The sequence below is a fragment of the Esox lucius genome, chromosome 14 (genome assembly GCF_011004845.1).
Source record: "Esox lucius isolate fEsoLuc1 chromosome 14, fEsoLuc1.pri, whole genome shotgun sequence".
Lineage (NCBI taxonomy): Eukaryota > Metazoa > Chordata > Actinopteri > Esociformes > Esocidae > Esox > Esox lucius.
Genome location: NC_047582.1, coordinates 16,411,257 through 16,438,010, shown reverse-complemented (window position 1 = coordinate 16,438,010; position 26,754 = coordinate 16,411,257). Strand labels below are relative to the sequence as shown.

Sequence of the window (26,754 nt, the reverse complement as noted above, 5' to 3'; positions counted from 1 at the left end):
TAGACACCCTCCCTTTCGAATGCATTCTAAAAAACACAACCGAGGTGAAATCAGATTCATATTCGAGACATTCACATCCGTAACTGCTTTTAGGGTCTTTTCCATATTTAGGGACCATGGTAAAAGAATGAAGTGTTATTGACCGAAATGTCAGCAGCAGTCTGTGTTGTTAATTCACTTTCTTATCAACACATTTTCATAAAGACGAATCCACATGCTGAACACTCTACTACATTTCATATGGTCAAAATGTTTATATTGATTCATGATCAATAAATCAATGGAAGCACGTTTTATTCGTCTTATCTTCAATATCTTTTTCAATAATTGTCATAGAAACTTCAGACCTGACGCATATTCTAGAAATAGCTGGCCTACTTGTTTAAATATTACAGTATACTACTTTATGAAAATAAGATACTTAAGTTACTCTACGGACAAACTGCAGTATGTTAAGTCTATTCATAGAACTTTGTAATTTTTAACATTTGTGCAAAACTCTGAAGTTCAGACAATTTCATGAGAACATTCTTTTTGTTAGGTGTTATTTTGTCAGTTCTAATGTTCAATTCACTTTCATGGGATAAATTGAACTAGCCTTAATGGCAGGTTACCACTACTAAAAACACCACAATACTCAGTAACTGGCTCCTTATTTTTAAGGATGATGGTGGCTGCATTGTGTTATAGGTATGCTTGACCTCTGCAAAGACTAGTGTTTTTCAGGTGAAAGGAGATATATTCACAGGCATAATCCTATAGGAAATCCTGTCCCTATATGTTGTGTACCACTAGTGGCACCATTGTACCAAGTAAATTCTGGGTGTGCATACATGTAGGCTACTTGGTGAATAAAGAACAGCCTGATATAAAATCTAGGTTTTATAATGGATAGGCTCTATTAGTTAAGCAGCCTAACTACTGGGCTAGTATTCTTTGTTGTACAGTGCCATTGTGGTCATTAAGAATTGTATTATTGTTTTATGCAGGATTTCCAGTTCCGGCAAATGAAGAAAGCCCGGGTTTTTGATTCACCTGGTGAGCTGCCAAAGTATAGGTCAAGTCTGCTTGCCATCTCGAATAAGTTTGGTCTTACATTTGTCGCTCTAGACAGAAAGATCAAGGTGTACCAAACGCAAGACATCCTAGCTGCAAACAAAGTTGATGGGAACTCAAATGAAATAGGTAAGCTTATGCATGCATTTGGCATTCTGTCAAATGCAGTTTTTCCCAACAACCTATACATTTTCTCTCTCTCCCGAAGTCTATCTCTCTCTCTCGCTTTCTCTGTATCATTCTCTCTCGATACGTCTTTCATGATGTCTCTTTTTCTCAATATGTCTCTCAATTGGTCTCTTTTAATTCCTCAGTTGAGGGGATACCAGCTTTATCCGATGTTCCTGTGGAGTTGCCTGTGTACCACCTGGGCCTCAGTAGTGATGAGCTCACCCTGTCAGTCAGCAGCATGTCAGAAGAATCCGGCCTGTTGCTTGCCTTCTATGATGTCCGTACTTTCATCAATAAGGTGATTTCACTTTTAACCCTATCCACTTGGCTATTTTCTTTGCATACTCCGAGTTGTGAGGGAGTTTGTAAGAATGGTGCAGAGTTTTCTGATTGTTCTTGATAAAATTCTGTGGTTTTCTCTTCATATCTGGGTGATAGCGTGCTAGGTGAGCTTTCATGTTAGTAGTATTACCACAGTACTTTAACTTAGAGTGGCAGTGTTTGCATTGCGGGTGGCTCTAATTAAGAACGTCCGTGCCTTGAATTTCATGACCGACAAATTGCATCAACACACTTGCTTTCAGTGAAGCAGGGGGCTGGTCTAATTTGTACTTTAGTGACCACCGCCATGCTTCCAGGTGTCGGTGAATAGAGGACTCGCTTCTGTTGCGTCATTGAGCATTGACAGTAATTTTGTTTACTAGTAGACATACGTTTATTTTTTCGATTCAATGTTATGACAGAATCGTGATTCGTACCTGTATCAATCACTATTACCCCACCCCTTATTTTTACATATTTCCCCTCGAGGAGGACAGGGTTATTTAAGGTAATCCAACTGTTGGGTTCTTGTAAAATGTAAAGATCCTATTTTTGAACTTCAATGTATTTTTTATTTTAAATTAATTACCGTTTGGTTTCTAATCTTACATTTTTCTAATTGTCCATTTAATTAGATTTCTTTATTTATCATTAATACATTTTACAAATGTCTGAAAAGGTGTGGCTATATTCCTATTAGTCAACTGCGGTGGTGCACACTGACCCCTCCCAGACAATTTGAGATGAGGAAGAATGTCTTAGTTAGACCGGTAATCTAACAATATAATGCTTCTTTATTCAAATATTAAAATTAGAAATGAAAAAATTACAACCTCTTACTGTTGGCCTATATCATGTAGCCTATTGCCCCTGTAGTCGACAATGATCGGGCTAAATAGGTTTTGTTACCGACTGGGAATATTCCACCAACATATCAGCAAGATCAAAGAATACTTTGTCTGTTTGTAAAAATACCTATGCTATAGGCATATACGCATGCATTGAATGCATTTAGAACTCACATCTTCACCAACCTTTATTTAACCAGGTAGGCCGATTGAGAACAGATTCTCATTTACACTTAGAGTACACAGAGTACAAAATATAAAATGAGCTAGGGTCTGTATAAAAAAACAGCTGAGAACTGGAAGGAGTGGTGGCTGAAGGAGGTGTGGCCTTTTGGGGTGACCAGAGAGATGTACCTGCTTGAGTGCAGGCTGAGGGGTTGGTAAAGCCAAGGTGATCAGTGAGTTTAAGTACAGTGGGGCTTTGCCTAGCAAGCACATGTAAATTAATTGGTACCAGTGAGACAGGCGCCGGGTGTGTAATGAGGGCCAGCCAACTAATGTGTGGAGGTTGCAGTGGTGGGTATTATATGTGGCTCCGGTAGCAAAACAGATGGCGCAGTGGTACACCGCGTCCAGTTTCTTCAGGAGAGGGTTTGAGGCTGTTTAAGATTGGTATGATGGTTATTTTCACCAGGACAAGCTTGGCTGCCTGAGTGAAGGAGGCCCTGTTGTGGAAAAGGAAGCCAACCCTAGACTTAATTTTAGACTGGAGATGGTTTAGGTATGTCTAACCAGACACCTACTGTAGATATTTGTAGGTGTCCACGTGTTCTAACTCAGACCCGTCAGGAGTGGTGATGCTAGTCAGACGGGCAGGTGTGGGCAGCGATTACAAGAGTTCAGTAGTAGTTGGAGCTCATGGAAGCAGTGCTGTATGGCAATAAAGCTCTCCTGGAGGTTTGTAAACACAGTGTCCAATGAAGGGCCGGATGTATACAGAATGGTATCGTCTGCATAGAGGTGGATTTGAGTCACCAGCAGCAAGAGCAACCTCATTTATATACAGCCTGAGAATCGAACCCTGTGGTACCCCTTTAGAGACAGCCATAGGTCCAGACAGCAGGCCCTCCGATTTGACACACTGGGCCATCAACGTGGTGTGGGTCCAGCTGGTATATAGCCTCGGAAAGTGTGGTGCGGTCCGTTTGGGCATTGTGTTTTCCGCTGCTTGTGTTCCTTCGTGAGTAACATTGCTGAAAAGGGTGCCTTTTGGGGAACCAAGCTCAGATTGCTATTAAGTTGCCATTCTGCAGTCAAGCTATTTCAGATTGGACTGAGAGTAAACTGGAATTTTCAGGACTCCCCACATATGTTCAATAGGGTTCAAGTGCTTGGAGTTCAGGCCTTATTCAATTTTGGTCTCATCAGACCACAGAACGTTTTTCCTCATACTCTGACTGCTTCAGGCAACATGTCATATGCCTTTTATTCAGGAGTGGTTTCTGTCTAGCCACTACCACAGAGTGATGTAGTAGTTAGGTTAATGCAGACTTCTTTGTTTTTCACAGGGGGGAAAAACACTGATTCGTTTTTGCCTTTGTTGTGATTATTTGTTTCAATTATTTTATTCTGAGATCAGGGAGAAAACTGCGTTACACAGCGTAATGCAACCTTGCTGAATTCCCTCCCTGGCCTGAGGCATATAGGATATACAGTGGATATATAGTCTACACACCCCTGTTAAAATGCCAGGTTCTTGTGATGTAAAAGAATGAGACAAAGATAAATCATGTCAGAACTTTTTCCACCTTTAATGTGACCTATAACGTGAAAAACTAATTTGAAAAAATAAACAAATCATCGATGGAAGAAAAATGAAAATAAAAATGTTGCAACATGGTTGCATAAGTGTGCAACCATCCTCTAACTGGGGATGGTTGCATAAGTGTGCAACCATCCTCTAACTGGGGATATGGCGGTGTTCAGAATTAACCAATCACATTCAAAGTCATGTTAAATAGAAGTCATTACACACCTGCCATCATTTAAAGTGACTGATTAATCACAAATAAAGTTCAGCTGTTCCTGTAGGATTTTCCTGACATTTTCTTAGTTGCATCTCAGAGCAAAAGCCCTGGTCCGCAGAGAGCTTCCAAAGCATCAGAGGGATCTCATTGTTGAAAGATATCAGTCAGGAAGGGTACAAAATAATTTCAAAAGCATTAGATATACCATGGAACACAGTGAAGACAGTCATCAAGTGGAGAAAATATGGCACAACAGAGACATTACCCAAAATTGATGAAAAGACGAGAAGAACTGGTCAGGGAGACTTCCAAGAGGCCTACAGCAACATTAAAGGGACTGCAGACATTTCTGGCAAGTACTGGCTGTGTGCTACATGTGACAACAATCTCCCGTATTCTTCATATGAATGGGGTAGGGTGGCAAGACGGAAGCCTTTTCTTACAAAGAAAAACATCGAAGCCCGGCTGAAGTTTGCAAAAACAAGTATCAAGTCCCCTAAAAGCACATAGGAAAATATGTTATGGTCTGATGAAACCAAGGTTGATCTTTGTGGCCATAATTCCAAAAGATGTTTGGCGCAAAAACAACACTGCACATCACCCAAAGAACACCATACCCACAGTGAAGCATGGTGGTGGCAGCATCATGCTTTGGGGCTGTTTTTCTTCAGCTGGAACCAGGTATGAATACTCATGTACATGAGTTATTTCTGATTTTCATTTTCAATAGGGCCTACAAATTTCTAAAAGCGTTTCTGTTAAAATCACGTGCCCTGCAAGAACACTGCTAAACAACACTGCCTCTTGGTTTTTGTGCTCTTAAATAAAGGGTATGTCATAAAAAAAAAAATCCAGACAGCCAAAGCCTTTTCGTCTGTAAACATGCCACATGTCTTATCTCTGTAATTTGATACTGTATTGATAATCAGTTTCTGATTATCAACAAGTTCTCAAATGTCTACACCAAGTCAAGGCACCAACAGTTCCACAGTTTCTTACTTTCTCCACACATTTAATCACCTCCTGTCCTTGTTTGTCCGTTATCTTCAGATGCAACCACAGAAGTTTCCCTTCGCGACTCTGCGACCTGGAGCTGGCCTGGGCATAATTGTGCAGGACCTGAAATGGAACCCGGCGCTGGCATCCATACTGGCTGTCTGTCTGTCCGACGGCAGCATGATGGTGCTGGACGTCATGGAGAACGTCACCGTGCAGGCTCGTCTACCCGCCACTGAGGGCATCACCTGTGGTATGTCATCGCGTTGGGGAATAAACCATGCACCTTTTGTCATTACCAAGGGGACTGTCCTGAGAAAAAGCACTTTCTGTCAATCTCATCCTTTAATATAGTGTGCTGGAGTCCCAAAGGAAAGCAAGTGGCAGCAGGAAAAATGAATGCAACAGTCAGTCAATACACTCCAGTAAGTTGGTCCCCCCAAAAAATTCAGCAAAGTACTGTATGGTGTGTTATATGCAGTGGTCTTACTCTGTTCTCTGAACAGGGGCTTCAGGAGAAGAAAGTAATCCCCTGCCCAAGCTTCTACAGCTCTGACAACCCAGTCAAAGGTGAACTAGACACAGATCACACTGGCTTGAACCAATAAACATTTTACTTGTTTATTTTCAGTGCCTTTTATTGTCTGCCTGAATAACCAGCATCTCAAGTATATGTTTTCTTTCTTCTGTCATTTCCTGTCAGTGCTGGATGTGCAGTGGCTGAGTACGTTTGTGTTTGCTGTGGTGTATGCAGCAGCCGATGGCTGTCCGGAAACACCCCCTGAGCTGGTGGTGATCTCCCTCCCTGTGAGTAGTATTACAGTTCTGTCATACATTTGAATAACAAAGATCTCCGTCGGTTAAATTGGGGTGGGGGGTGGAGAATTGGTCTCTATTGTGTTTGGTAAAACACATTTTCCATAATGCCTGAAATATACATCATGCATACCCTGCCCAATTGCCCCATCTGTGACCTGTCTGTTTCCTGTATGGAAAAATCCACTTTTCAGTGTAATGACTTCCTGCATTTGCTTGTGCCTATTAGTTTTTTTCTTTTGTAAACTCTACAAATATGTAAATGTTTTATTGACCTGTCAAACACTGGTTATGTCTAATAATGATGTCAAAGGAATCCAAATGTTTTCTATTGCACCTATGTAATATGTAAGGAAGTTTATAGGTTATGCTTGGTGTATCTTAATGCCTTTTGCGTTTATTTAAGATTAAGTTTTTTCATATTTCTAAACCCTATTGCCCTTGGAAAAGCTTTTTCACTATTTTACATTTTAATGTGACAGACAAAGAATGAGAAGAGCGAGGAGAGGTACCTGAATTTCAACGACCCTGTGTATGGCACTTGCACAGAGAGACAGCACCATTACTTCCTCAGCCACATAGAGGACTGGTGAGATGCTCCCTAGTCTATTTTGCCCTCCCTGACTGCAGAAAGCTTTTTGTTTTTTACTTGTTTGTAAAAAGTGGCTTAAATGCATACTCTGTTGGTATAATCTCTGCTCTGTTTGCCTCTGGCTCTCCCCTCTGTGAATCACTTACCCTAATTGTTCTTTTTTGTTTCAGGGACATTGTTCTTGCCGCATCAGCAGCTTCCATTGAAGTCAGTGTCATCGCTAAACAAGAGGATAAGGTAATATTTAGGAACCACCCATTGATTCGATTTTTATGTTTATGTTTAGTGGATTGTTTACTCAGTTTGTGCGGCACATACTCATATCCATTAAAGAGTATCAACACCATTATCTACGGCCAGCGGATATTGGTGAAGTGAACTAGTAGTTGTCTGTTGTTGTGTAACCTTTGTGTGTCGTGATGTTGTCCAGACCAACTGGGAGCTGTGGCTGCTGGAGGATGCCAGCAGGGGAGAGTTGCCTGTCTCTCAGAGTAATGACGACACACTGCCTCTGGGCCTAGCCATCGCCTACACCAGCCAGCAGGAGATCCACATCAGTGAGTGGTTGCGGTTCCTTCTGCTTTCCAGGTTCTTCTGACCACATGCCAGGTTCTTCTTAACCCACAGTTAGATTTCTAATTGCTGAAAGGACTTTGAAGGTTTGAGCTACTTGACACTCTTTCCATTAGCTGGCCATATTGATGCCAGTCCTTTTCTTTCAGATCTGAGATTTCAGGTAGCAAGAGAAGGAAAAAACATTTCATAGACCCTTTGTAATTAGCTGACGTTGGTCAACCATGGCAAGACCTGTTTTATTGATAATTGTATTATTTTTAGTACAGCGAATTGATGCAAATATGTTGACAAACATTACCTTGTCCTGACACTGTTCGAAACGCAGAACAGAGTGAGCCTAAACACAACACCATCCTTCTTTGTGGTACATCTAAAATTCTTCATGGGATAAATGAATGGTGAAATGCTGAAATAACAAATATTAAATTTTGCTGCTCGGTTTAACAGGGATTATGACTCGTTTATTATTTCAGTGAATAGGCCAGAGTATCATAAAATAATCAATATACTATTTGTTCTGTGAAATTGTAATCTAATGTTAGCTAAGGCATTTAAAAGATAAAATAAAACACAATGTTCTCATACAAGGTTTTATTGAAAAGCAAATATTTACTGTTGCTTCATCAGTGCTATAAATATCAGCCTCATTAATTTATGGCTTATAGTTCAACTAAACTACTGTCATGCACGCAATGCTTACTGAAAACAAGTGGGCAGATTGCATATATACCACTGTGTTTAACTACTAACCAGCAGGGCAGAAGATGTAACTAGACCATTGTCTGTTTTTCATGTTAAACGAGTTTCATTTGAATTTGACTCACGCAGCCGAAGTCTGGACACACAAATCTGTGAAAATGCACTGAGCGACTATTTGGGCAGCATTCCAAACAGCCTATTCCCTATTTGCTGTAGCCTGCCTGTTTAAGATGTGGTAGATACACTGTTAACCTAATGCAAGACAAATATGTAAATTATAGAAAGAGCTGAGAGCATAAAACGATGCAAAACATCAAATGTGGCATAACATGTTTTCTTCTCCGTTCATGATCAGCTATTGAATTGATAACAGTTCCATGTCCGAAAGCTGTTGTTTGGAAAGTAGTAATGAGAAAGCAAATATTTAAAAGAAAAAATTGATAAACTTGAACTAAAGTTGAACTTTAGAAGGTAATTAAAAATATTGTAATAGTGTTTGTTCATAGTTCAATAACACTTCAATACCAATGAACTAACAAATTCTGCTGTCCTTAGGATATTCCTATGAAAATGATTAGGCTCTTAAAATGATTAGACTGCTATGCATGGTTTTAATATTTGTGTGAATACGTTTGTATTCGCTGTATATGTGAGCCTACAGGCTTACACTTTAGAAAAAGTACAAGCATAAAAAGTAATGCATTTTGCCTCGTGCCACAGAACCGGTCTGTGTTGGCATTTTGACCTCCATGTTTTTCCAGTCCAGTTGAAGACCGCACTAGTACCAGCGCAGGCAGCTTTGACTTCTCCAATGAATATGAAAATACCTACTTGCATATAACCTTTTGAACAGTGTTTTTTCATTGACATTATCTATTTCCCAAGCAGATTTGATGTATGTCCATAACAAAACTGTAGTTACAGAATATTTGCTCACTTTCTTTTTTTCTTTTTTTTTTGCCAGTTCAACTTCTAGGTTAGCAGCAATTATTTGTGTGACGCTGGTTAGGCCATTGTTCGTTTTGGCGGCTGTGCGTTGAATGTTAAGCTACTTTTTCCACTATCTTCTACTTCAGTCAGACAGTCACGTAGCCCCGCTGGGTGGCCCTCTGGGCTACCTGTTCAAAAGACTCCACCAGCAACACAAACCTGCAATTTGAGCAGCGTTTCAGAATGATTGCATTCTGATCAAAACCTTTCTCAATTGAGGCCTCGGCTGCATTTGAGAAAAGGGTGGGGGGCCGGTGGGGCCCACATCCATTACAGTGACTCTGACGAATGGGAGAACAACAACAACCAAAAGCTGAGCCAGACAAGCATGTCTGAGAATGCTGATGAGGTTTACCTTGAGCTTTCGACACAGTGTTCTCTGTATTGTGTGCCGAGTCTTAGGCAAGTAGACTCATTATTTGGCTCATTACACTGGGTTTAGTGGTGTCCTGCTCTCCAAGTGCAAAGGGTTTCTCTTTCTTACTAGATCTCAGTCTCTGAAGTCATACAGCAGCATAGGACGTCATATTCTCTGACCTTGTATTCGTGTTTCAGCTTTAGTCTAAGGCTGAATGTGAGGGTGGTGTGTGTGGGCTTGCAATTGCCTTGAGAGCTTGAGTGTGTGCTTGAGTTTGTCTTCGACTGTGTGGGTGTTTATAATTGTTTGCATGTCTGTCTATCGCTGTGTTTGCCTTTATGCTGCAGTCAGATGTGTATGCATGTATTTTTCCTCTGGCTACTGCCTTTATGTAACTTAGTGGAAAATGAACTTAATGTATTGAACTAAAGTAATTTGCTCAAAAGTGTCATAAGACAACCAAATGCATTTGGTTTATTTCTCTAAACTTTCTGAAGAGGCAAGGTGAGAAGGCCTGTGTCTGTGTGCTTATGTGTAGACCTAGGCTACCACTTTGTAACTGGGATCCATATTCATATTTATGCAAAACTATAACTCTTCTGAAGGAGGAAAAGAGTTTCCCAGAAACGTTCTTATATAAATGTTAATAAAAAATTAAAATCCTGGCACTTGAGAGTGCCTGCCTCAAGTGGAGGAGTTTAAGTATCTAGGGGTCTTGTTCACGAGTGAGGGAAGGATGGAACGGGAGATTGACAGACGGATCGGGGCAGCTTCTGCAGTAATGCGGTCGATGTATCGGTCTGTCGTGGTGAAGAAAGAGCTGAGCCGCAAGGCGAAGCTCTTGATTTACCGGTCAATCTACGTTCCTACTCTCACCTATGGTCATGAGCTTTGGGTCCTGACCGAAAGGACAAGATCCCGGATACAGGCGGCAGAAATGAGCTTTCTCCGCAGGGTGGCTGGGCAATCCCTTAGGGTGAGAAGCTCGGTCACCCGGGAGGAGCTCAGAGTAGAGCCGCTGCTCCTCCACATCGAGAGGGGTCAGCTGAGGTGGCTTGGGCATCTGTTCCGGATGCCTCCTGAACGCCTTCCCGGGCAGGTTAAAATGCCAAATAAAATTCTGTAGACATACAGTGAAATGCTAGATTTATCTTCCCAAACGTATGTAAATACAAATCTGAAAAAGAGTATGGGTCATTTAGGTTCAAGTAAGTCTGTAAAGCTTTGTGACGAAGGATAAGAGGCAGTACCAATTTAAGTGATGCATGGGTGGGTGTTACCGGGTGTGTTTAATGAGAACACACCAAAGGGTGGCCTCCATGTGGTTTAAGTATTGTTCTGGAGTTAAAAGCTACATTTAACATTTTAACTGAGATTATAAGTGTAACTGGTTTAATATGGATTTATGCAACCCCGTTTCCGAGATAGTTGGGAAGCTGCATAAATGCAAATAAATCCGCAATACCTATATTCAATTGAAAATGGTACAAAGACAACAAATCAGATGTTGAACCAGAGAAAATGTATTGTTATTGGAAAAATAAATGCCCATTTTGAATTTGATGCCAGCAACATGTTGAAAATAATTTGGGACAGGGGCATGTTTATCACTGTCGCTTCGCCTCTTTAAAGAATACTCTTGAAGCATTTGGAAAATGAGGAGACCAATTGCTTTACTTTTGAAAGTGAAATGTTTACACATTTTTGCTTGTTATAGTTGCTCAACAGTTTGGGGTCTTCTTTGTCATATTTTTCTCATAATAATGCAGCAAATGTTTTCAATGGGTGACAGATCTGGACTGCAGGCAGGCCAGTTGTTCAAAAGGACTCTTACTGCGGAGCCATGCTGTTGTAATTCGTGCAGAATGTGGTTTGGCATTGTCTTGTTGAAATAAGCAAGGCCATCCCTGAAAAAGACACTGTCTGGATGGCAGCATATTTTCCTCCTTAACTTGTATCTATTGTTCAGCATTAATGGTGCCTTCAGAGATGGGCCAGTCATGCCATGTGTACTAATGCACCCCCATACCATCACAGATGTTGGCTTTTGAACAATGCACTGATAACAAGCCGGATGTTCACTTTAATCTTTTAATGATATTATGTACTGTACGTTATTAGATCGCCAAACTCTTCGCACTTTTATGTTTAGAAACGCTCTTCTTAAATTGTTGCATTATTTGCCCATACAGTCTTTTGTAGAGTGGTGAACCCCTCACCATCTTTACTTCTGAAAGACTGATCCTCTCTGGGATGCTCTTTTAATACCCAATCATGTTACTGGCCTGTTGCCAATTAACCTATTTAGTTGAGGTTCCACCAGGTTATTTTTTTGTATTACACAACTTTTCAAGTCTTTTGTTGCCTCTGTCCCAGCTTTTTTGAAACGTGTTGGTGGCATAAAATTTCGAAGTGGGCATGTTTTGCAAGGAACAATACAATTTTTCAGTTTCAACTTTTGATGTTGTCTTTCTACTACTTTCTATTGAATATAGTGTTTAAATTAGTTGCACGTCTTTGTATTCTGTTTTTGTTTCCATTTTAGTGTCCCAACTTTTTTTGGAAACGGGGTTGTAGTTCTACCTCACCTTTCTCTGTCATTTTATCTCTTATGTCTCTACAGCTGATGAGAAGACTTTACCCCCAGCGCCCACTCTGCTGTTGCTGTCTACGGATGGAGTGCTGTGCCCGTTTTCACTGCTCAACCTCAACCCTGGGGTCAAGCAGCTGGTCGCAGCCCCCACCAGCCTGTCGTTGGAAGGAGAGAGACTGCCTCCTGCAGGTCTGGAGGAACACTGAACTTTTTTCATAATTCCAATTAGTTATGATACATGGAATTCCTCTACTGCTGTTATTTTGTAGACTTACAATAGTGTTGTGATATGGTCCCCTCAAAACAGCTCTCCTCTGCCTTGCAGGTTCTGCAGCTCCTACTACCAGCCACGCCTCCCTCCCTTCCGTCCCTTCGATTTCAACTACCTCATCAGCTCCCCCTCCCCTTGTCTCCTCCCTGTTCACCTCCTCAGCCACTGCCCCAGGTCCAACCGCCTCGTCCGGCTTCTCCTTCTCCATGCCGCCCTCCTCCACGACTTCTCCTGCTTTCTCCCTCAGAGGTTCCACTGCCTTTAGCGGGGCCACATCCAACTTCCCTGGCTTCTCCTTCGCCTCCGTACCCCAGACGGAGTCTTCAACTGCAGCCTCCGCCTTCTCCTTCAATTCCCCTAAGCCTCAGGTGGTGGAGACAGCTCTGACACCTGCCCCAACGCCCACCCCCCAACACCTGGCGACCACCCCGACACCCACCCCCCAACGCCTGGCTGCTACTTCCCCCACCGTGGCGCTACGAGGCACCCCAGAGCCAGCCACACCGGCTGTGAAGCTGAACCTAAATGAGAGGTGCAATGCTCATATTAACTAGCGCAATAATTTAACATGCAAAGTTGGTACGAAGATGACTGAAATACTTGGGTTGGGAGAGCAGAAAATCAACTGGTGGAATACCTTGAAATTCACATATTCCTTTAATCCTTAAAGTCCTTCAAATTGATGTTTTTTTTTTGTAAGCTCCCGTGCTCTAATGTAATTATACAATGAAGTTCTTCTGATCAGTTTTTGTGAGAGTTCTAGGCCTCTTTTTAAATATTTCTGCTGTTTCCATTGGCAGTAAAGCCGTGTGCCTGAAATGTAGATTTCCCAATATATTTTTTAATGATCCTTTTGCCATCCTACAGAAGGAGACCATACAACTGCCATTTGCCCATCCATTTCTTAGACGCCATTTAGCATCCTTGGGGTGAACGTTTTAGCTCTTCTTCCGTCTCTCAGGTTTCTCTCCGTGGAGACTCCAGCCGCTGGCCCAGCCTCCCAGCCCTTCTCCTTCATCCCTAAGACATCCTTCTCTGATCCCAGCAGCCATCCCACCCCACTGCCCGTAGCTACCAAGCCAGCAGCCACACCACGTAAGGACAAAGATATGCTTCATTTATACGCATGTACAGTGTAAGAATGTGTTCTGATAAAACAGCACGCCCTATTCTTGTATTTTCCTCGCATCCTGAATGTGTTCTGATATAACAGTGTGCCATTTTGTATGTATTTTTCTGGCATCTTTAATATCCGTTCTCTCTGTTTCAGCTCCAGTCCAACCAGTCCAAAGCAAAGCTCCCATCTCATCAGTACCGAAACCTGCCCCAGCCAGTGTACCCTCTCCCCAGGTACTAAAGCATAATCTGCCTCAAATAAGTTGTTGCGATCGATTGGCTGTAGTGCTGGTCATAATAGATGGACAATCGGTTTTCCCCCCTGTAGGCAGGGCTAAGTGTAAAGTCCCTGGAGAGACAGCTGCAGCATAGGAAGGAATCAGACCCGGTCATGGCCGGAATACTGGAGGAGGTAAATACTTTTAAATCCTATTTTATTTCATTAATTAATGCTATTATATCCACATAACAGTGGATAGTCGATACTGCATAATGCATGCACTCGCTACTTTAAGTCGTCCTGGATAAGTGTCTGCTAAATTACTTAAATGTAAAATACAGTAGAGTCAGTATAGTCAACTCAGATCCAACCAATAACTTAAGTATTTCCTGCACAATGCTTGAATGCTCAGAACTGATTTATCGTGGTAGTTTCATGCTGGTTTTGTTCTTCTCAGATTGCCCACTTCCAGAAAGAGCTAGATGATTTGAAGGCACGCAGTAACAAGGCTGACTTCAGAGTAGGCTCTGCAGAGGAGATGAAGGAACTGAGGATAGAGTCAGAGGACCTACACGTCTTCACCCTGGAGATCAAAGAAACCACTGAGGTACGGACTTAACACTGCAATTACATGCTAGTTGACTCCACCTCACACTGTTCAATTGAAAAAGTAATCCCCGGGACCAACATTTACTGTGGATAGCTGACATTAGCTAATGTAGCCAATACCAGGGTGACTTCTTAAGCACCATTACTGTAGTGAATTTTCACAACAATGTACAAACACGGCATAGCTTTCTCTTTAGGCTGTTACTTAGACCAAAACATATTTTTTTTTTTTTATTATTATTATTTTAAATACTCCTTTCTTCTGAGATTGAAGATTTTGTGTTAAGTGCATTACTGTTACTTGATGTTGCCAAATCGACAATTTATGCTGTATTATATTAGTTCCCTAGCTTGCTAAGATTAGGAGACAACCAAATATTACAGTTGCTTGCTCCTTTTGATTAGCTTTGGTCATGTTTGATAATGACAGTATGGTATTGTCATTTAAAGTACATTTGACAGATGATTTACCTACACTAGCAATGTCATCATATTAGGCAAGTATTGATGTACCCATAGAATAGGCTGTTAGCTAGACTTGTTGGATTGATGACCTTCCATATCCAATGGGGTTATTGGGTTGATATCGTTTCCCTTTAGGAATACAGTTGAACTTCAGCAATTCCTGTCTATTAATGTAGACGTAGTGCTAGTGTGGCTAATAACACAGACTTGCAACTACCATTCAGGTATTTCAGCTAGACATTTCGTTTGTCAATGTGACTACTGAAAACTGCAAAACCAGTGGTTTGCATTTGTCATATGTTACTTTAAAATAAAAGCAGTAAGGCTGACTTGAGTCAGGAAGGCCGTTGTCGAAGTGGCCTGTGGAATTTAGTGTGGTGTTCTTCCCAGTCTCTTCATGGGGACATCAGCACTCTGAAGACATCCATGCTGGAGGGCTTTGCCGGGGCAGAGGACGCCAAGGCCCAGTGTGAACTGAACAGGGACAGGGCCTATCGGCAGCTGCTGTACAAGAAGCCACTAGACCCACGCAGTGAAGACCAACTCAAGGTAAGGTTGGTGTGGAACCCCCATAGCAAATCTGACTTAGCCCAGGGGTAAACAATCACATTCAAACCCAGAAGTTGATTAACCTGTTCAATTGTAGTAAATCTTCACCTTGTGCATTGCTTTAATGATTGATTTCTAACACAACCAATGACATCGGTTTTATAAATTCGGGGTATTGAGCCATGTTTTTTGGGAGAATGTTCTTTGAATTTATTAGCTATTTACCTTTTCTCAGACCTCATCAGTTGATTTCGACCTGTGTTTGACAGGCTTTGCAGTTTTAGGTTTCATTACAGAAGTATGAGTTGGAGCAACAGTTTTCCAGGGAACTGTGCCATGCCCCCTTTAATGGTGCTATTAACACTATCCGGGCTGTCTTTTGTTTGACACGTCATAAGTTGCTTCTATCTGGAGTTTCCCTGTTTAAGGCATGTGTGGTTAAAACCCTCCATGAACAGGGTGATGCTTTGTAGTCTTTCCGTCCTGGTTCCAATTATTGTGGGACGGACAGATTTAATATTCTTCTAGTGTATATGGTAGAATGGAAAAGTGAACAGCATAGATTTCCTGGGACGTTTTTCTTCCTACAGCAGGGTTGTTCTGTGGGGTGATCATTTGTTATGGCGTTTGTCCCACCAGGAGATCCGCAGGCTGTACCAGTACGTGAAGTTTGCTGTGGAGGATGTGAACGATGTGCTGGACGTGGAGTGGGAGAAGCATTTGGAGAAAAAGAAAAAACAGAAGTGAGTAACATGTTTATGACATACATTTATTGAATGTCTCGTGCCAATTGTGTCTTGCACGTTCGCTTTCTCTAACCCCTGCGACACCTCTGGCTCCCAGACACATGATCGTTCCAGAGAGGGAGGCTTTGTTCACTGCTCTCGCCAACAACCTGGACATAATCAACCAGCAGAAACAGAGGCTGGACAAACTAGTGAAAGACCTTCACGCCCTGCGCCTCTACAACAAAACAGCAGCCTGGACCACTCCTCCCCCCTGCCAGCCTGCTGCTACCACCTTAGCGGAACAGGGGTACGTACAAGGTTGATTTGTTGGCGCTTTAGGAATTTCTTGTCTGTTTTGCCTTTATACGGCATTTCAACATTTTGACTGGAGCATACAGTGTGTTTGTGCTATGTGTTGCAAAGAATTATGCACACTCGTTTAAAACTAAATCACGTGTTCCCTTTGTTTACTAGCTTGGACAATGAGCTGGAGAGTTTGAGGGATGCACTTCTGAAAGCCAGTCTTGAGACCATTCCCAAGATGAACTCAAAATCTCCAGGTAGACCACTCTGATGTTCTAACACACGTCTGTCACTGGGTTAACTGTTGCACTTGACTGATAAAAGAAATCATCATGTTCCAAATTGCTGTTCCCACCATGGTGTTCCCCAGTAATGGTCAGTTTTATTGGACATGCCATGGCCCTCTGTATCATCAGGCCGACCTTTCCTGTTTCTTCCTCTTTGCTGTAACAATATCTCTGATGTATTTACTAACCTTGCCTGTATAAAATAGTACAGTATATTAAATATAAAATGTTCGTCCTTAAAGATTACAGTGAATTGCTTGAAGAAATCCATGAACGTTCTTGAATTTGACTTGCCACTGTCTATATGAAACCTATGGCTCTTTTGACTTCTGCAGCCAAGATGTCTCCAGTGAAGCAGTCTCAACTGCGTAACTTTCTCTCCAAGAGGCAGACTCCTCCGGTCCGCTCCACTGCTCCAGGTACTAAAACACGCACACGTCCTGACCTGTGTTGTGACGAATGGACCCGTCCTGAATGTCCTCTCTCTCTTACCCCAGCCAACCTGTCCCGCTCCGCCTTCCTCTCGCCACAATACTACGAGGACCTGGATGACGTGAGCTCCACCTCCTCCCTGTCTCAGGCCCTGGACCCTGACCATGCCCACTTTATTGATGAGGAGGAGGAGCCCGAGCCGGCCCCAGTCCTGCCCCCTTCTCTGCCCCGCCACCCCACGGTGGTCCGCACCCCCTCCATAGCTCCAGGGTTTGGGGCCATTCAGTCCACTCCCTTCAGCAAGGTGCACCCTGGCCTAAGCATGGGCCTTGGTCTCAGCCCGATCATTAGCCAAGGTAGACTTCCATACAGTTTATTCAATCAGACTGGCCAGTGGAGAGAACCTGTAGAGAGCTTGTTATGTAAGGACATTTGTTAATCTAATTATTGTCGTTTATTCTTTCAGCTTCAACCAATAAGATTAACCTGGGAGGTGCGGACAGCACTGCACTAGCCACTAAGACTGTAAAGCATGGAGCACCGCCTTCTGAGAAGGCTGTCCCCTTACCTGCCCAACAGGCTGCTGCTAAGGCTGCTTTCCTCAGGCAGATGGCAAATCAGAAGCCAGGTAGGTGCCAAATAAGGCTCTGCTGGTTTTAGCTGGTCCTGGGTGACAGAGTTTGCGCTTGAGTAAGCTTTTATTTTTGTTCCCTTATTTTATTTTGGGATTTATTCACGGAAAGCAGGCTGTATTGCATATACAGCCAAGTAGCATGCTCATAATAGTACAATATTTAGTCAAATTAATGACAAATAAAAGGCAGTATTGCGATATGTAATTACATAGATCTTCCTCAAGGAAAGCTAATGTGAAATATCTGACATGGTCACTTAAGTGTCCAATAACTTCTCACAATATATTGAATTTTTCTGTTACGAGTGTCCATGTTTAGGAAATTCCACACAATGCCTATATATGTAAAGGGTGATAGCATTTGTTTTCTGATGCCTTGGGTTATCTCACTAACAGCCAGCTTAAAATATGAACAAGCTAGCTAGAATCTGCCATAGGCAATCCTTGCAATAAAATATGTTTAAATCAGATTTAGGCACTGGTTGCCTATTATGCCTTTTCGGGTAATATATTTCGATTTGACCCGTAAAACTCAATGCAATGTTCTTACTGGTACACCAGGGGGAGACAAAGACCTCTTGATCGGTGATAAACCTTGTGTTTAACTGTGAACTGTGTTAAATTAATTTAGAGTGCATCTGTAGATGTTCATTCAAGTCTTGTTAATAACCAAGGAATATTTAAGGTTTTTCAATTTTCCATTGTTATTGGGAGAAGTACATTTTGACATCTTTTGGCTTTTGGTCACTTTCTAAAGAGATGGCCCACATAGGTAAACCATATAATTATAGCAGTGTCTAAAGGTTGTGAATTTGGTCGCTAATGACTGTATCCCCCTTTGCTCCACCAGCCATCAGTGCCTCTCTGACAGAGTCCACCCTGAAAACCGTTCCCCAAGTGGTTAATGTTCAGGAGCTCAAGGACAAAGGACCACACCCGCCTGTCTCCACGGTGATCAGGTATATCTTCATCAGTAGCACATTAGCGCTGTGACTGGGGGTGCAGTTAATTCACTTATAAGGACTACTGTATTTACTCTTGAAATATCAAAGGTAGAATGAATTTCATAGCCATTCTGGTTGTCATGTAGTTCTGGCAGGGTATTTAGGTTTTGGTTTGAAATGCGGTATAGAAAAAATATATATACACAACTAAATAAAATAAATCAGAATAAATAAAGTTTCAACAAATTGCCCTTTGGTCTGACTGAATAACTCCTGACTCACCAGTACTGTAGAAAGCCTGGGGTTAGGAAGTGGTGCAGTGTCCTAACCCACCACATCAGACTGAGGAGAAAAAGTAATGAAAAACATGTCAGGTCACTGGATATCATCAACTCGTTTTTGTGCTCCACTTGAACATATCTACCCTTTTGTAACCTTCCATTCAGGGAACGTCCGGCACGTTTAGCCAGGGAATGTCCCGGCATTCTTAACGAGGGATTTCAGTAACATTACTCATTAGAGAATTAACAAGTAGGAAACCAGTTAATTACTGTAAATAGAGAGCAGCTTCATGCTTCTGTGGAAGAGTCGGAGTGTGACGAGGTGTGTCGTGCACACCGGCACAGTGAACCTGGCATGTGCTGAAGGAACACATTTATTACACGGCTCAAGAAGTCTGAAGCGCGGATCGCCACGTCATTGCTTTGGTACCCGGAGTTCGGTCTGAAACTGCGAGCGTAAACATTCTAGACTGCAGCTTGCTTTTGTCTTTCTTTGTGGCTGACTTGACAGTGTGCCGTAGTGTGGAGTCAGCTGACATGGTGCCTGGAGGAGTCTTTCTGGGTCTGCCACATTTGCTCTTTTAGTTTTTGTTGCCCCGGCCGATAGCCAGTACAGTCATAGAAATGCTCTGTGGTCGAATGCGTAACATCTATGTGAGTGATTCACGCCGGGTTTCCTTATTGGCTGGTCTTTAAAACGAGTTCGCGCTAAGGGCCAGAGTATTCTGGTGGGGGGGGGGGTCACTGTTTTTGCTTGGTGATGCACATTGACAATGACCTGCCGATGCAGAACAATACACAAGCGGGGATGATGAGGGTCGGCTGGACACAGAGAAGGTACAGATGGCTTACTGCAAACACCTTGTTCCATTGATGTGAAGCCCTTTCACTGGCCCAGTATATAGACTGTCATAGTACTATGTTGGTGCTGCATTGTGCGTGCGTGTGCGTGCGTACAATTATTTACAATTACATTTGTAGTTTACCTGCCTGTGTAGGTAGAAATGCATTTCAGAAACGTACGTACCATAGCTGAACAGATACATGCATTTACTCAAATGAGACCAAGCATTCCCTACCCTAATTTCCACAAACTATTGTCTCTGTTTCCTCAGAATTTGATTTACTGCTATGAACGTCCAATTGTTTTGCTTATTTGTCCCTTTACATGGAATTGGCCTCAATGCCAGACAGAAGGATGCCAGGTTGGACAGAGTTGACAGATGTTGGCCGTGGGTACAGGCCGATTGTCCCTGTTGCCATAAAAAGAGTGCCTGTGTGACACTGGAGACAAGGACATTCTCGACGGAGAGGGACCTTTCATTTGTATCGTCAGCAGCTTTATGGTTTTATAATAGATGTTCTTCAGGAAAGGAGTGCTTTTAATGCGTAAAAAGCACTCCACTCATGGTTAATTGTGCAAGTCAATTAACCATGATTGCTCTATGCCCATGGTCAAAATGGTTGATACCCTGGATGTGACCCCAGTTTTTAATGCACAAATTTGATAAATACTAGCACCTATATTTTGGTCAATATATGGTATTTGGGAATTGTTTTTTGACTGCTCCAAATCTCATTTTAGTCCACCATGCTTCCTTGGAATTCCTTCAAATTGAATTCAAAATAGTTTTGCACCAGATAAAGTTTGACTGGGCTTGGCACTCAGGAAATCCAGTGTTGAATGATAATTTTCAGCCTGAACCCGACAGGACCTAATTTCAGTTTAGATAAGTGCTGTGTTGGTGTCCCACTGCCAACATAGTAAATCACAATACTGGATAAGACGAGCGCTGTGTGTGGTGGGACATTATTGGACACATTAAACAGATTTCAGGGTTATGTTGTAGTACTCATTAATTATGTATTAGCAAATCCATCAATGGACCAGTGTCCATTTATTTTGAAGAAGTGCAAATTCCCCAACTTCAGTTGACTATAGGCTATGCTGTTTATACATTTCTAGTCAACAAATTTTATTTCAGCTTCTGAATATTATATTACACCATTTTTAAAAAGTGTAACCCGTGGCCAAACATAATTACAATTATTACAATCTTTATTACAAAATTGCAAATTGTAAATTAAACCGTGGATTTAGTGAAATAGCATTTTCCTACTTAGTTTCGATATGTGGTTGCTTGAGGCAGTGTTTCCAAAATGTGAAGTCTAATAACAAGCAACTGAGGTAGCAGCATCTGGTTTCTGATGCTATACATGCTAGGGGTCTTTTATAATCACTTCAGTTTTTGATTTATATTATAGTTGATTTAGCAATGTTTTTTAGTCCGTCTTGTTCTGGGTTCAGACTCATTACATTCCTGTGATATTAGACCAGGCCTGAGCTCTGGCTTCATCTCATCAGGCTTGGGTTGGACCGGGCTCAAGTTCAGACTCAATAAGAACTGTAGTTCTTTGTCTCTTCCTCTCTTATTTTCATACATGGTATCTAACTAAGTCACCCGAAACAATCAGAAGAGAAATCGACAGGATTAGTTTTCTAACCCGGTATCCCAGCATGGCCGGTCTCCACTGCAGTAATGCTGTTTGTCCCGTCCCAGCCTTGTGGTGTTACTGGGGACACAGTATAGATTATCAGAGGTTCTGCTGCCAGATGCCAAGAGCCGCTGTGACATTTAGGTTGACGGAGTGCCAAGTACCAGGGCCTGGACCGGGCTCGGGTGTATGGGGCACTACAGACCCATTCTAGGGTTTTCCCTCTTCCTTCCCTGTCGCTTGCTTTCTTGTTCCATTACTTGTTATACATAAAGATGAACACATTTAGTGCCAATCAGTAATGTGAGACAAGCACCTGAAAACAATGTTACATGTATCTGATGCATCATATCCTGCCTTTCCTATTAGATTTACCTATGTAAAAATACTTTTTGTGGGTGGTTTTTTTCATTCCAAGCTCCAGTGACGGTTGTGGTAGCTATGGTGTACCAAGTTCCAGTTAACAGCCAGAACGTTGATCTGATGTGGGTGGGTGTTCCTGGGTGCCTGTCCTAAGCCTGGATGGTACTGTCAAAGCAAGCTGCGTCGTGAACCTAGGCACATGCATGTACTCTACCTCTGCTACCTAGGAAACCGCATGCCACAGCAGATCTCCGCCTTATCTCTGAGTTAATGCATGGGTAAGCCCTTGAAACTTTGATAGACACTGAATAATTGATTGTGTGGTTGACCCCAGGCGATACATCCACACAGCGAATAGGGAGTTGGCGACACACAGGTGCTTGTCTCTTCAGTTTACTGACATGATTTGGAACTATGGAAACGCTGTAGCACAGGAAGACCTGTGCCTGGTCCGGGTAGGGGGAGGCCCTGTTGGCAATTGTATTTTTGTCCGTTCTTTAGCCGATACAGGCTGCCCGGCGCTCATACTGATGTGGCACAATGATGACCTTGGGTGAGGCTGATGAAACATCCCCAGCTCTGACACCTAACCTGTTCCCCTGACTTGACCGTCTGGACAGGGTGTTGTGACGTGGTCCACCCGAGCCCTTGATAATGGAGATGATTTCTGCCATTTGAAATGCGCATGATCAATGTTTTACTCAGGTTTTGAACTTTTAACTTAAACCTAACCCGAAGCTGGAAAGCCTTCCTTGTTTTGGGTTTTGTTTTGAAATACTACCAGAATAGTCAAACTTGTGTTTACACGCGCGCACACACACACATTTTACAGATCACTACTACGGTTCTTATATAAACTAGACTCTAATCAACACTACTTCTTATTTCTAATTAGCACACATAGTTCTCACCATAGTTCCAACTTAGTCACATCTTAAACACACATTTGTTTCTGCTCTGGTCTGATACTAGTTGGGCTGTGGACTCAAATTAGTGGTGTTATCAGCCTGGTTTGTGTTGGTTGCCCTTAACGCAGATAAAATAGACTTCCAACTAAATAGCTTTATCAGGTCTTCGCCTCTATTGCATCTGATTCACTTCCAGCAGAGGCCAGCAGTCTGAGTGCATGTTTCTACCTCCCCCCTCTGTCTCCCTCCATCATAGTCCCTCTCCCACCCCCCCTTTCCCTCTGTCTGTCCCCACAGAAATCATTGCCAAACTCCCCCTCGGTCACTCGTTTCCAGACTCTGTAACAAACAGGCCCCACTGTTCTCTCCCCCCTCATCTCGTCTTCCTCTTAACTTTCTCCACTTCAGTTATGGTCACTTTCTCTGCCATCCCAATATGTTTGCCGCCCTATAACTCCCGCTCTGTCCATCCCACTCTCTGACCCTCTGAGATGGACGGTCCTCTCTCTGCCCAGCCAGGCCCGGCCTCGCTCCACCATTGTGTTGTGCTCGCTTTGTTTGGACAGGACTCCGCTTGGGGCCATTTTCCAAATTAGCCCAGCTCACAGTAACGTCCTCCATAGCCAGACATTCAGATAGGGTGCTTATTTTAGAGAGGCAGTGTCCAGCCAGCCAGCCAGTCTCCCAGCATTGTGACCCTCCATGCCAGGCTGGTGTTAGTTGATCTACATGGTCTGTCTGTGGCAGGGGTTATGTGGTTGATGCTGGAGAATATCCAGTGAGGCAGTGCAGGCCCATTGTTCTCTGGCTTTGGTTTTCTGTTCACTACTGTAGGTGTTAGGGTTATCTTTGGGTTGTGTAGTTTGTTTGCCGATTTAGAGTTTTATGTTATAGGTTGATGTAGCAGCTTCTGCCACCCAACACACACACACACACTCACACACCTTGGTCGTAAGTATCGGCCAGTCTCGATAAAAACAAAATAGTAATTGTAATTTAAAATGTAATTTATGGTTTTTATCCTTCCTTGTTTCTCATAAGTACTTTCTTGGCCCTTTCTCCGTTTCCCTGTCAGCTCCTCGGTCCCTGCCCCAGTCGGTCAGGTTGTCCAGCAGGTTTTGGCTACAGTGGCCAACACCAACCAGGCCAAACGAGTGAGTATTAGCTGCATGGCATCCTCTGAACTGTCAAATGTTATCTACTGCAGAACTCTCTATCCCTTCAAGCCAACTTTATTACTAGCCAAAGGCCTGATAGATGCCTGATTTCCAGCCAGATACAACTGAATGTGTGCAACAGACATTCAACAGCTCTGACAAGATTAGAAGTAGGAAGTTTTTTTTTTTTTATTAATACCTTGCTGTTTAATGTATGCGATTATCAGTAGCTTAATGTCTCTTGTACACTTCCAGTGTAGTTGGCTGAGTGCTGGGCTGAGATGTTATTGGTTTGAATAAATGGTCATTATGACTGGAAAATGTGAAACGCCCCAGATCCCTCAAGTCCCAGCAGTAAAGTGATACAATTGGCATCTGGGTGGAAACTGATTCATACAAGGGAACTCTCACACCTTGGACCAAACCAGGTTCAACATTGTGACGACACATTCACCAATTAGGAATACCCTATTCATAGTAAAAGAAAAAAACGATATATACAGGTGCTGGTCATAAAATGTGAATATTATCAATAATTTGATTTATTTCAGTAATTCCATTAAAAAAGTGAAACTTGTATAGTGTATACATTCATTCCACACAGACTGATATATTTCAAGTGTTTATTTCTTTTAATTGTGATGATTATAACTGACAACTAATGACAACCCCAAATTCAGTATCTCAGAAATTTCGAATATTGTGAAAAGGTTTAATATTGAAGACACCTGGTGCCACACTCTAATCAGCTAATTAACCCAAAACACCTGCAAAGGCCTTTAAATTGTCTCTCAGTCTAGTTCTGTAGGCTACACAATCATGGGGAAGACTGCTGACTTGACAGCTGTCCAAAAGACGACCATTGACCCCTTGCACAAGGAGGGCAAGACACAGAAGGTCATTGCTAAAGAGGCTGGCTTTTCACAGAGCTCTGTGTCCAAGCACATTAATAGAGAGGTGAAGGGAAGGAAAAGATGTGGTAGAAAAAAGTGTACAAGCAATAGGGATAACCACACCCTGGAGAGGATTGTGAAACAAAACCCATTCAAAAATGTGGGGGAGATTCACAAAGAGTGGACTGCAGCTGGAGTCAGTGCTTCAAGAACCACCACGCACAGACGTATGCAAGACATGGGTTTCAGCTGTCGCATTCCTTGTTTCAAGCCACTCCTGAACAAGAGACAGCGTCAGAAGCATCTCGCCTGGGCTAAAGACAAAAAGGACTGGACTGCTGCTGAGTTATGTTCTCTGATGAAAGTAAATTTAGCATTTCCTTTGGAAATCAAGCAACGTGGATTCTGTGCCTCTCCTCTCTTCCTCCAGACTCTGGGATCTTGATGTCCAGTGTAAAGTTTCCACAGTCAGTGATGGTTTGGGGTGCCATGTCATCTGCTGGTGTTGGTCCACTATGTTTTCTGACGTCCAAGGTCAACGCAGCCATCTACCAGGAAGTTTTAGAGCACTCCATGCTTCCTGTTGCTCACCAACTTTATGGAGATGCAGATTTCATTTTCCAACAGGACTTGGCACCTGCACACAGTGCCAAAGCTACCAGTACCTGGTTTAAGGACCATGGTATCCATGTTCTTAATTGGCCAGAAAACTTGCCTGACCGTAACCCTATAGAAAATCTATGGGGTATTGTGAAGAGGAAGATGCGATACACCAGACCCAACAATGCAGAAAAGGCCACTATCAGAGCAACCTGGGCTCTCATAACACCTGAGCAGTGCCACAGACTGATCGACTCCATGCCACGCCGCATTGCTGCAGTAATTCAGGCAAAAGGAGCCCCAACTAAGTATTGAGTGCTGTACATGCTCCTACTTTTCAGTTGGCCTACATTTCTAAAAATATATATTTTTTTGTATTGGTCTTAAGTACTATTCTAATTTTCTGAGATACTGAATTTGGGATTTTCATTACTTGTCAGTTATAATCATCACAATTAAAAGAAATAAACATTTGAAATATATCAGTCTGTGTGGAATGAATTAATATAATATAAAAGTTTCACTTTTTGAATGGAATTACTGAAATAAATCAACTTTTTGACGATTATAAAATGTTATGACCAGCACCTGTTTAAATGCTTTTAAACACTGTTGTGATCAACCAAATCCATTTGAGGGGTGAGCTCAATAAAATTTTGCTTTCATGTTTTGGTTCCCTACGTTCTCTAAAACATTGCCTTTTGTTCTTCCCTTACCTACGTTCTGCTAGTTATTTCTTATCCATGCAGAGTGTATATAATGTCCTTCTGTTTTACTTTGCAGAATTCTAATCAAGGCATGGCAAAGGTTTCCGTTGAGAGTACCCACTCGTCTTCCCCCCAGGGTTTCGTGTTTGGTATGTACATCAGATTTAAAATGCCCTCCACCTATTGTCACTATGTTTGTCCCAGTATATCATTCTGAATCTACTAGAAATCCACTGGATCTGGGTGAACCATACATCCTTTACATTGATTCATGTGCATTCAATTCGCATTGTCTACCTATTTTCATTAGCTCTTGGTAAAATGAATGTGTATCATAAGTACTGTCATGCCTATTGTAATGTCATCTCACTCCCAGGTGGACCACCTAAAGCTGACGCCCCAGTCGTGTCTGCTCCCTCCAGTTCCTCTTCCTCCCTGGGCGAGCAGAGCAGCAAGGCCTTCTCCTTCACGGCAGCGTGAGTCTGTGTGGGGTGGAGGGTCACTGAGGGGAACTTCTCCAGGCTTGCTACTGTAGTCCCTTGTTACTCAGCCAGTGCACCTCAGTCCTGGTCCTTACATATCCCAATCCTGCTTCCCACTTTTCTTAGGTCTTCAATTGTCACCATAACCTATATCCAGATGTTCACTTTGCATGCTAACCCTGTTATCCACAGGTCTTAATCATGTGACCTCTGACCTGTATGCTGTTAGCTGAATTATTGTACAGGGATATAAAACACGTTCCCTTCAGCAGTCATCCAAACCAGGTCTTTACTTGTGCTTTAGCCCCTACTTTTCTCACTGATCT

General features: G+C 42.5%; 1 protein-coding gene across 4 annotated transcripts in view; it reads left to right on the top strand.

Annotated features, from left to right (window-relative positions):
• nup214 (nucleoporin 214) overlaps nucleotides 1-26,754 on the top strand; it is a 50,332-nt gene that overhangs the window by 426 nt on the left and 23,152 nt on the right. For all 4 annotated transcript variants that reach the window (XM_010877986.5, XM_020053421.3, XM_010877985.5 and 1 more), the window contains exons 2-27: nucleotides 990-1,185; nucleotides 1,371-1,525; nucleotides 5,414-5,612; nucleotides 5,714-5,784; nucleotides 5,866-5,929; nucleotides 6,063-6,166; nucleotides 6,658-6,764; nucleotides 6,938-7,004; nucleotides 7,198-7,324; nucleotides 12,014-12,172; nucleotides 12,309-12,786; nucleotides 13,216-13,349; nucleotides 13,525-13,604; nucleotides 13,699-13,782; nucleotides 14,048-14,197; nucleotides 15,055-15,213; nucleotides 15,853-15,956; nucleotides 16,057-16,248; nucleotides 16,416-16,501; nucleotides 16,867-16,950; nucleotides 17,029-17,319; nucleotides 17,430-17,591; nucleotides 18,448-18,556; nucleotides 23,665-23,743; nucleotides 26,023-26,095; nucleotides 26,323-26,422. In XM_010877986.5, coding sequence (XP_010876288.4) covers nucleotides 990-1,185; nucleotides 1,371-1,525; nucleotides 5,414-5,612; nucleotides 5,714-5,784; nucleotides 5,866-5,929; nucleotides 6,063-6,166; nucleotides 6,658-6,764; nucleotides 6,938-7,004; nucleotides 7,198-7,324; nucleotides 12,014-12,172; nucleotides 12,309-12,786; nucleotides 13,216-13,349; nucleotides 13,525-13,604; nucleotides 13,699-13,782; nucleotides 14,048-14,197; nucleotides 15,055-15,213; nucleotides 15,853-15,956; nucleotides 16,057-16,248; nucleotides 16,416-16,501; nucleotides 16,867-16,950; nucleotides 17,029-17,319; nucleotides 17,430-17,591; nucleotides 18,448-18,556; nucleotides 23,665-23,743; nucleotides 26,023-26,095; nucleotides 26,323-26,422 — 3,614 coding nt within the window. The remainder of the gene's footprint in view (nucleotides 1-989; nucleotides 1,186-1,370; nucleotides 1,526-5,413; nucleotides 5,613-5,713; nucleotides 5,785-5,865; nucleotides 5,930-6,062; nucleotides 6,167-6,657; nucleotides 6,765-6,937; nucleotides 7,005-7,197; nucleotides 7,325-12,013; nucleotides 12,173-12,308; nucleotides 12,787-13,215; nucleotides 13,350-13,524; nucleotides 13,605-13,698; nucleotides 13,783-14,047; nucleotides 14,198-15,054; nucleotides 15,214-15,852; nucleotides 15,957-16,056; nucleotides 16,249-16,415; nucleotides 16,502-16,866; nucleotides 16,951-17,028; nucleotides 17,320-17,429; nucleotides 17,592-18,447; nucleotides 18,557-23,664; nucleotides 23,744-26,022; nucleotides 26,096-26,322; nucleotides 26,423-26,754) is intronic.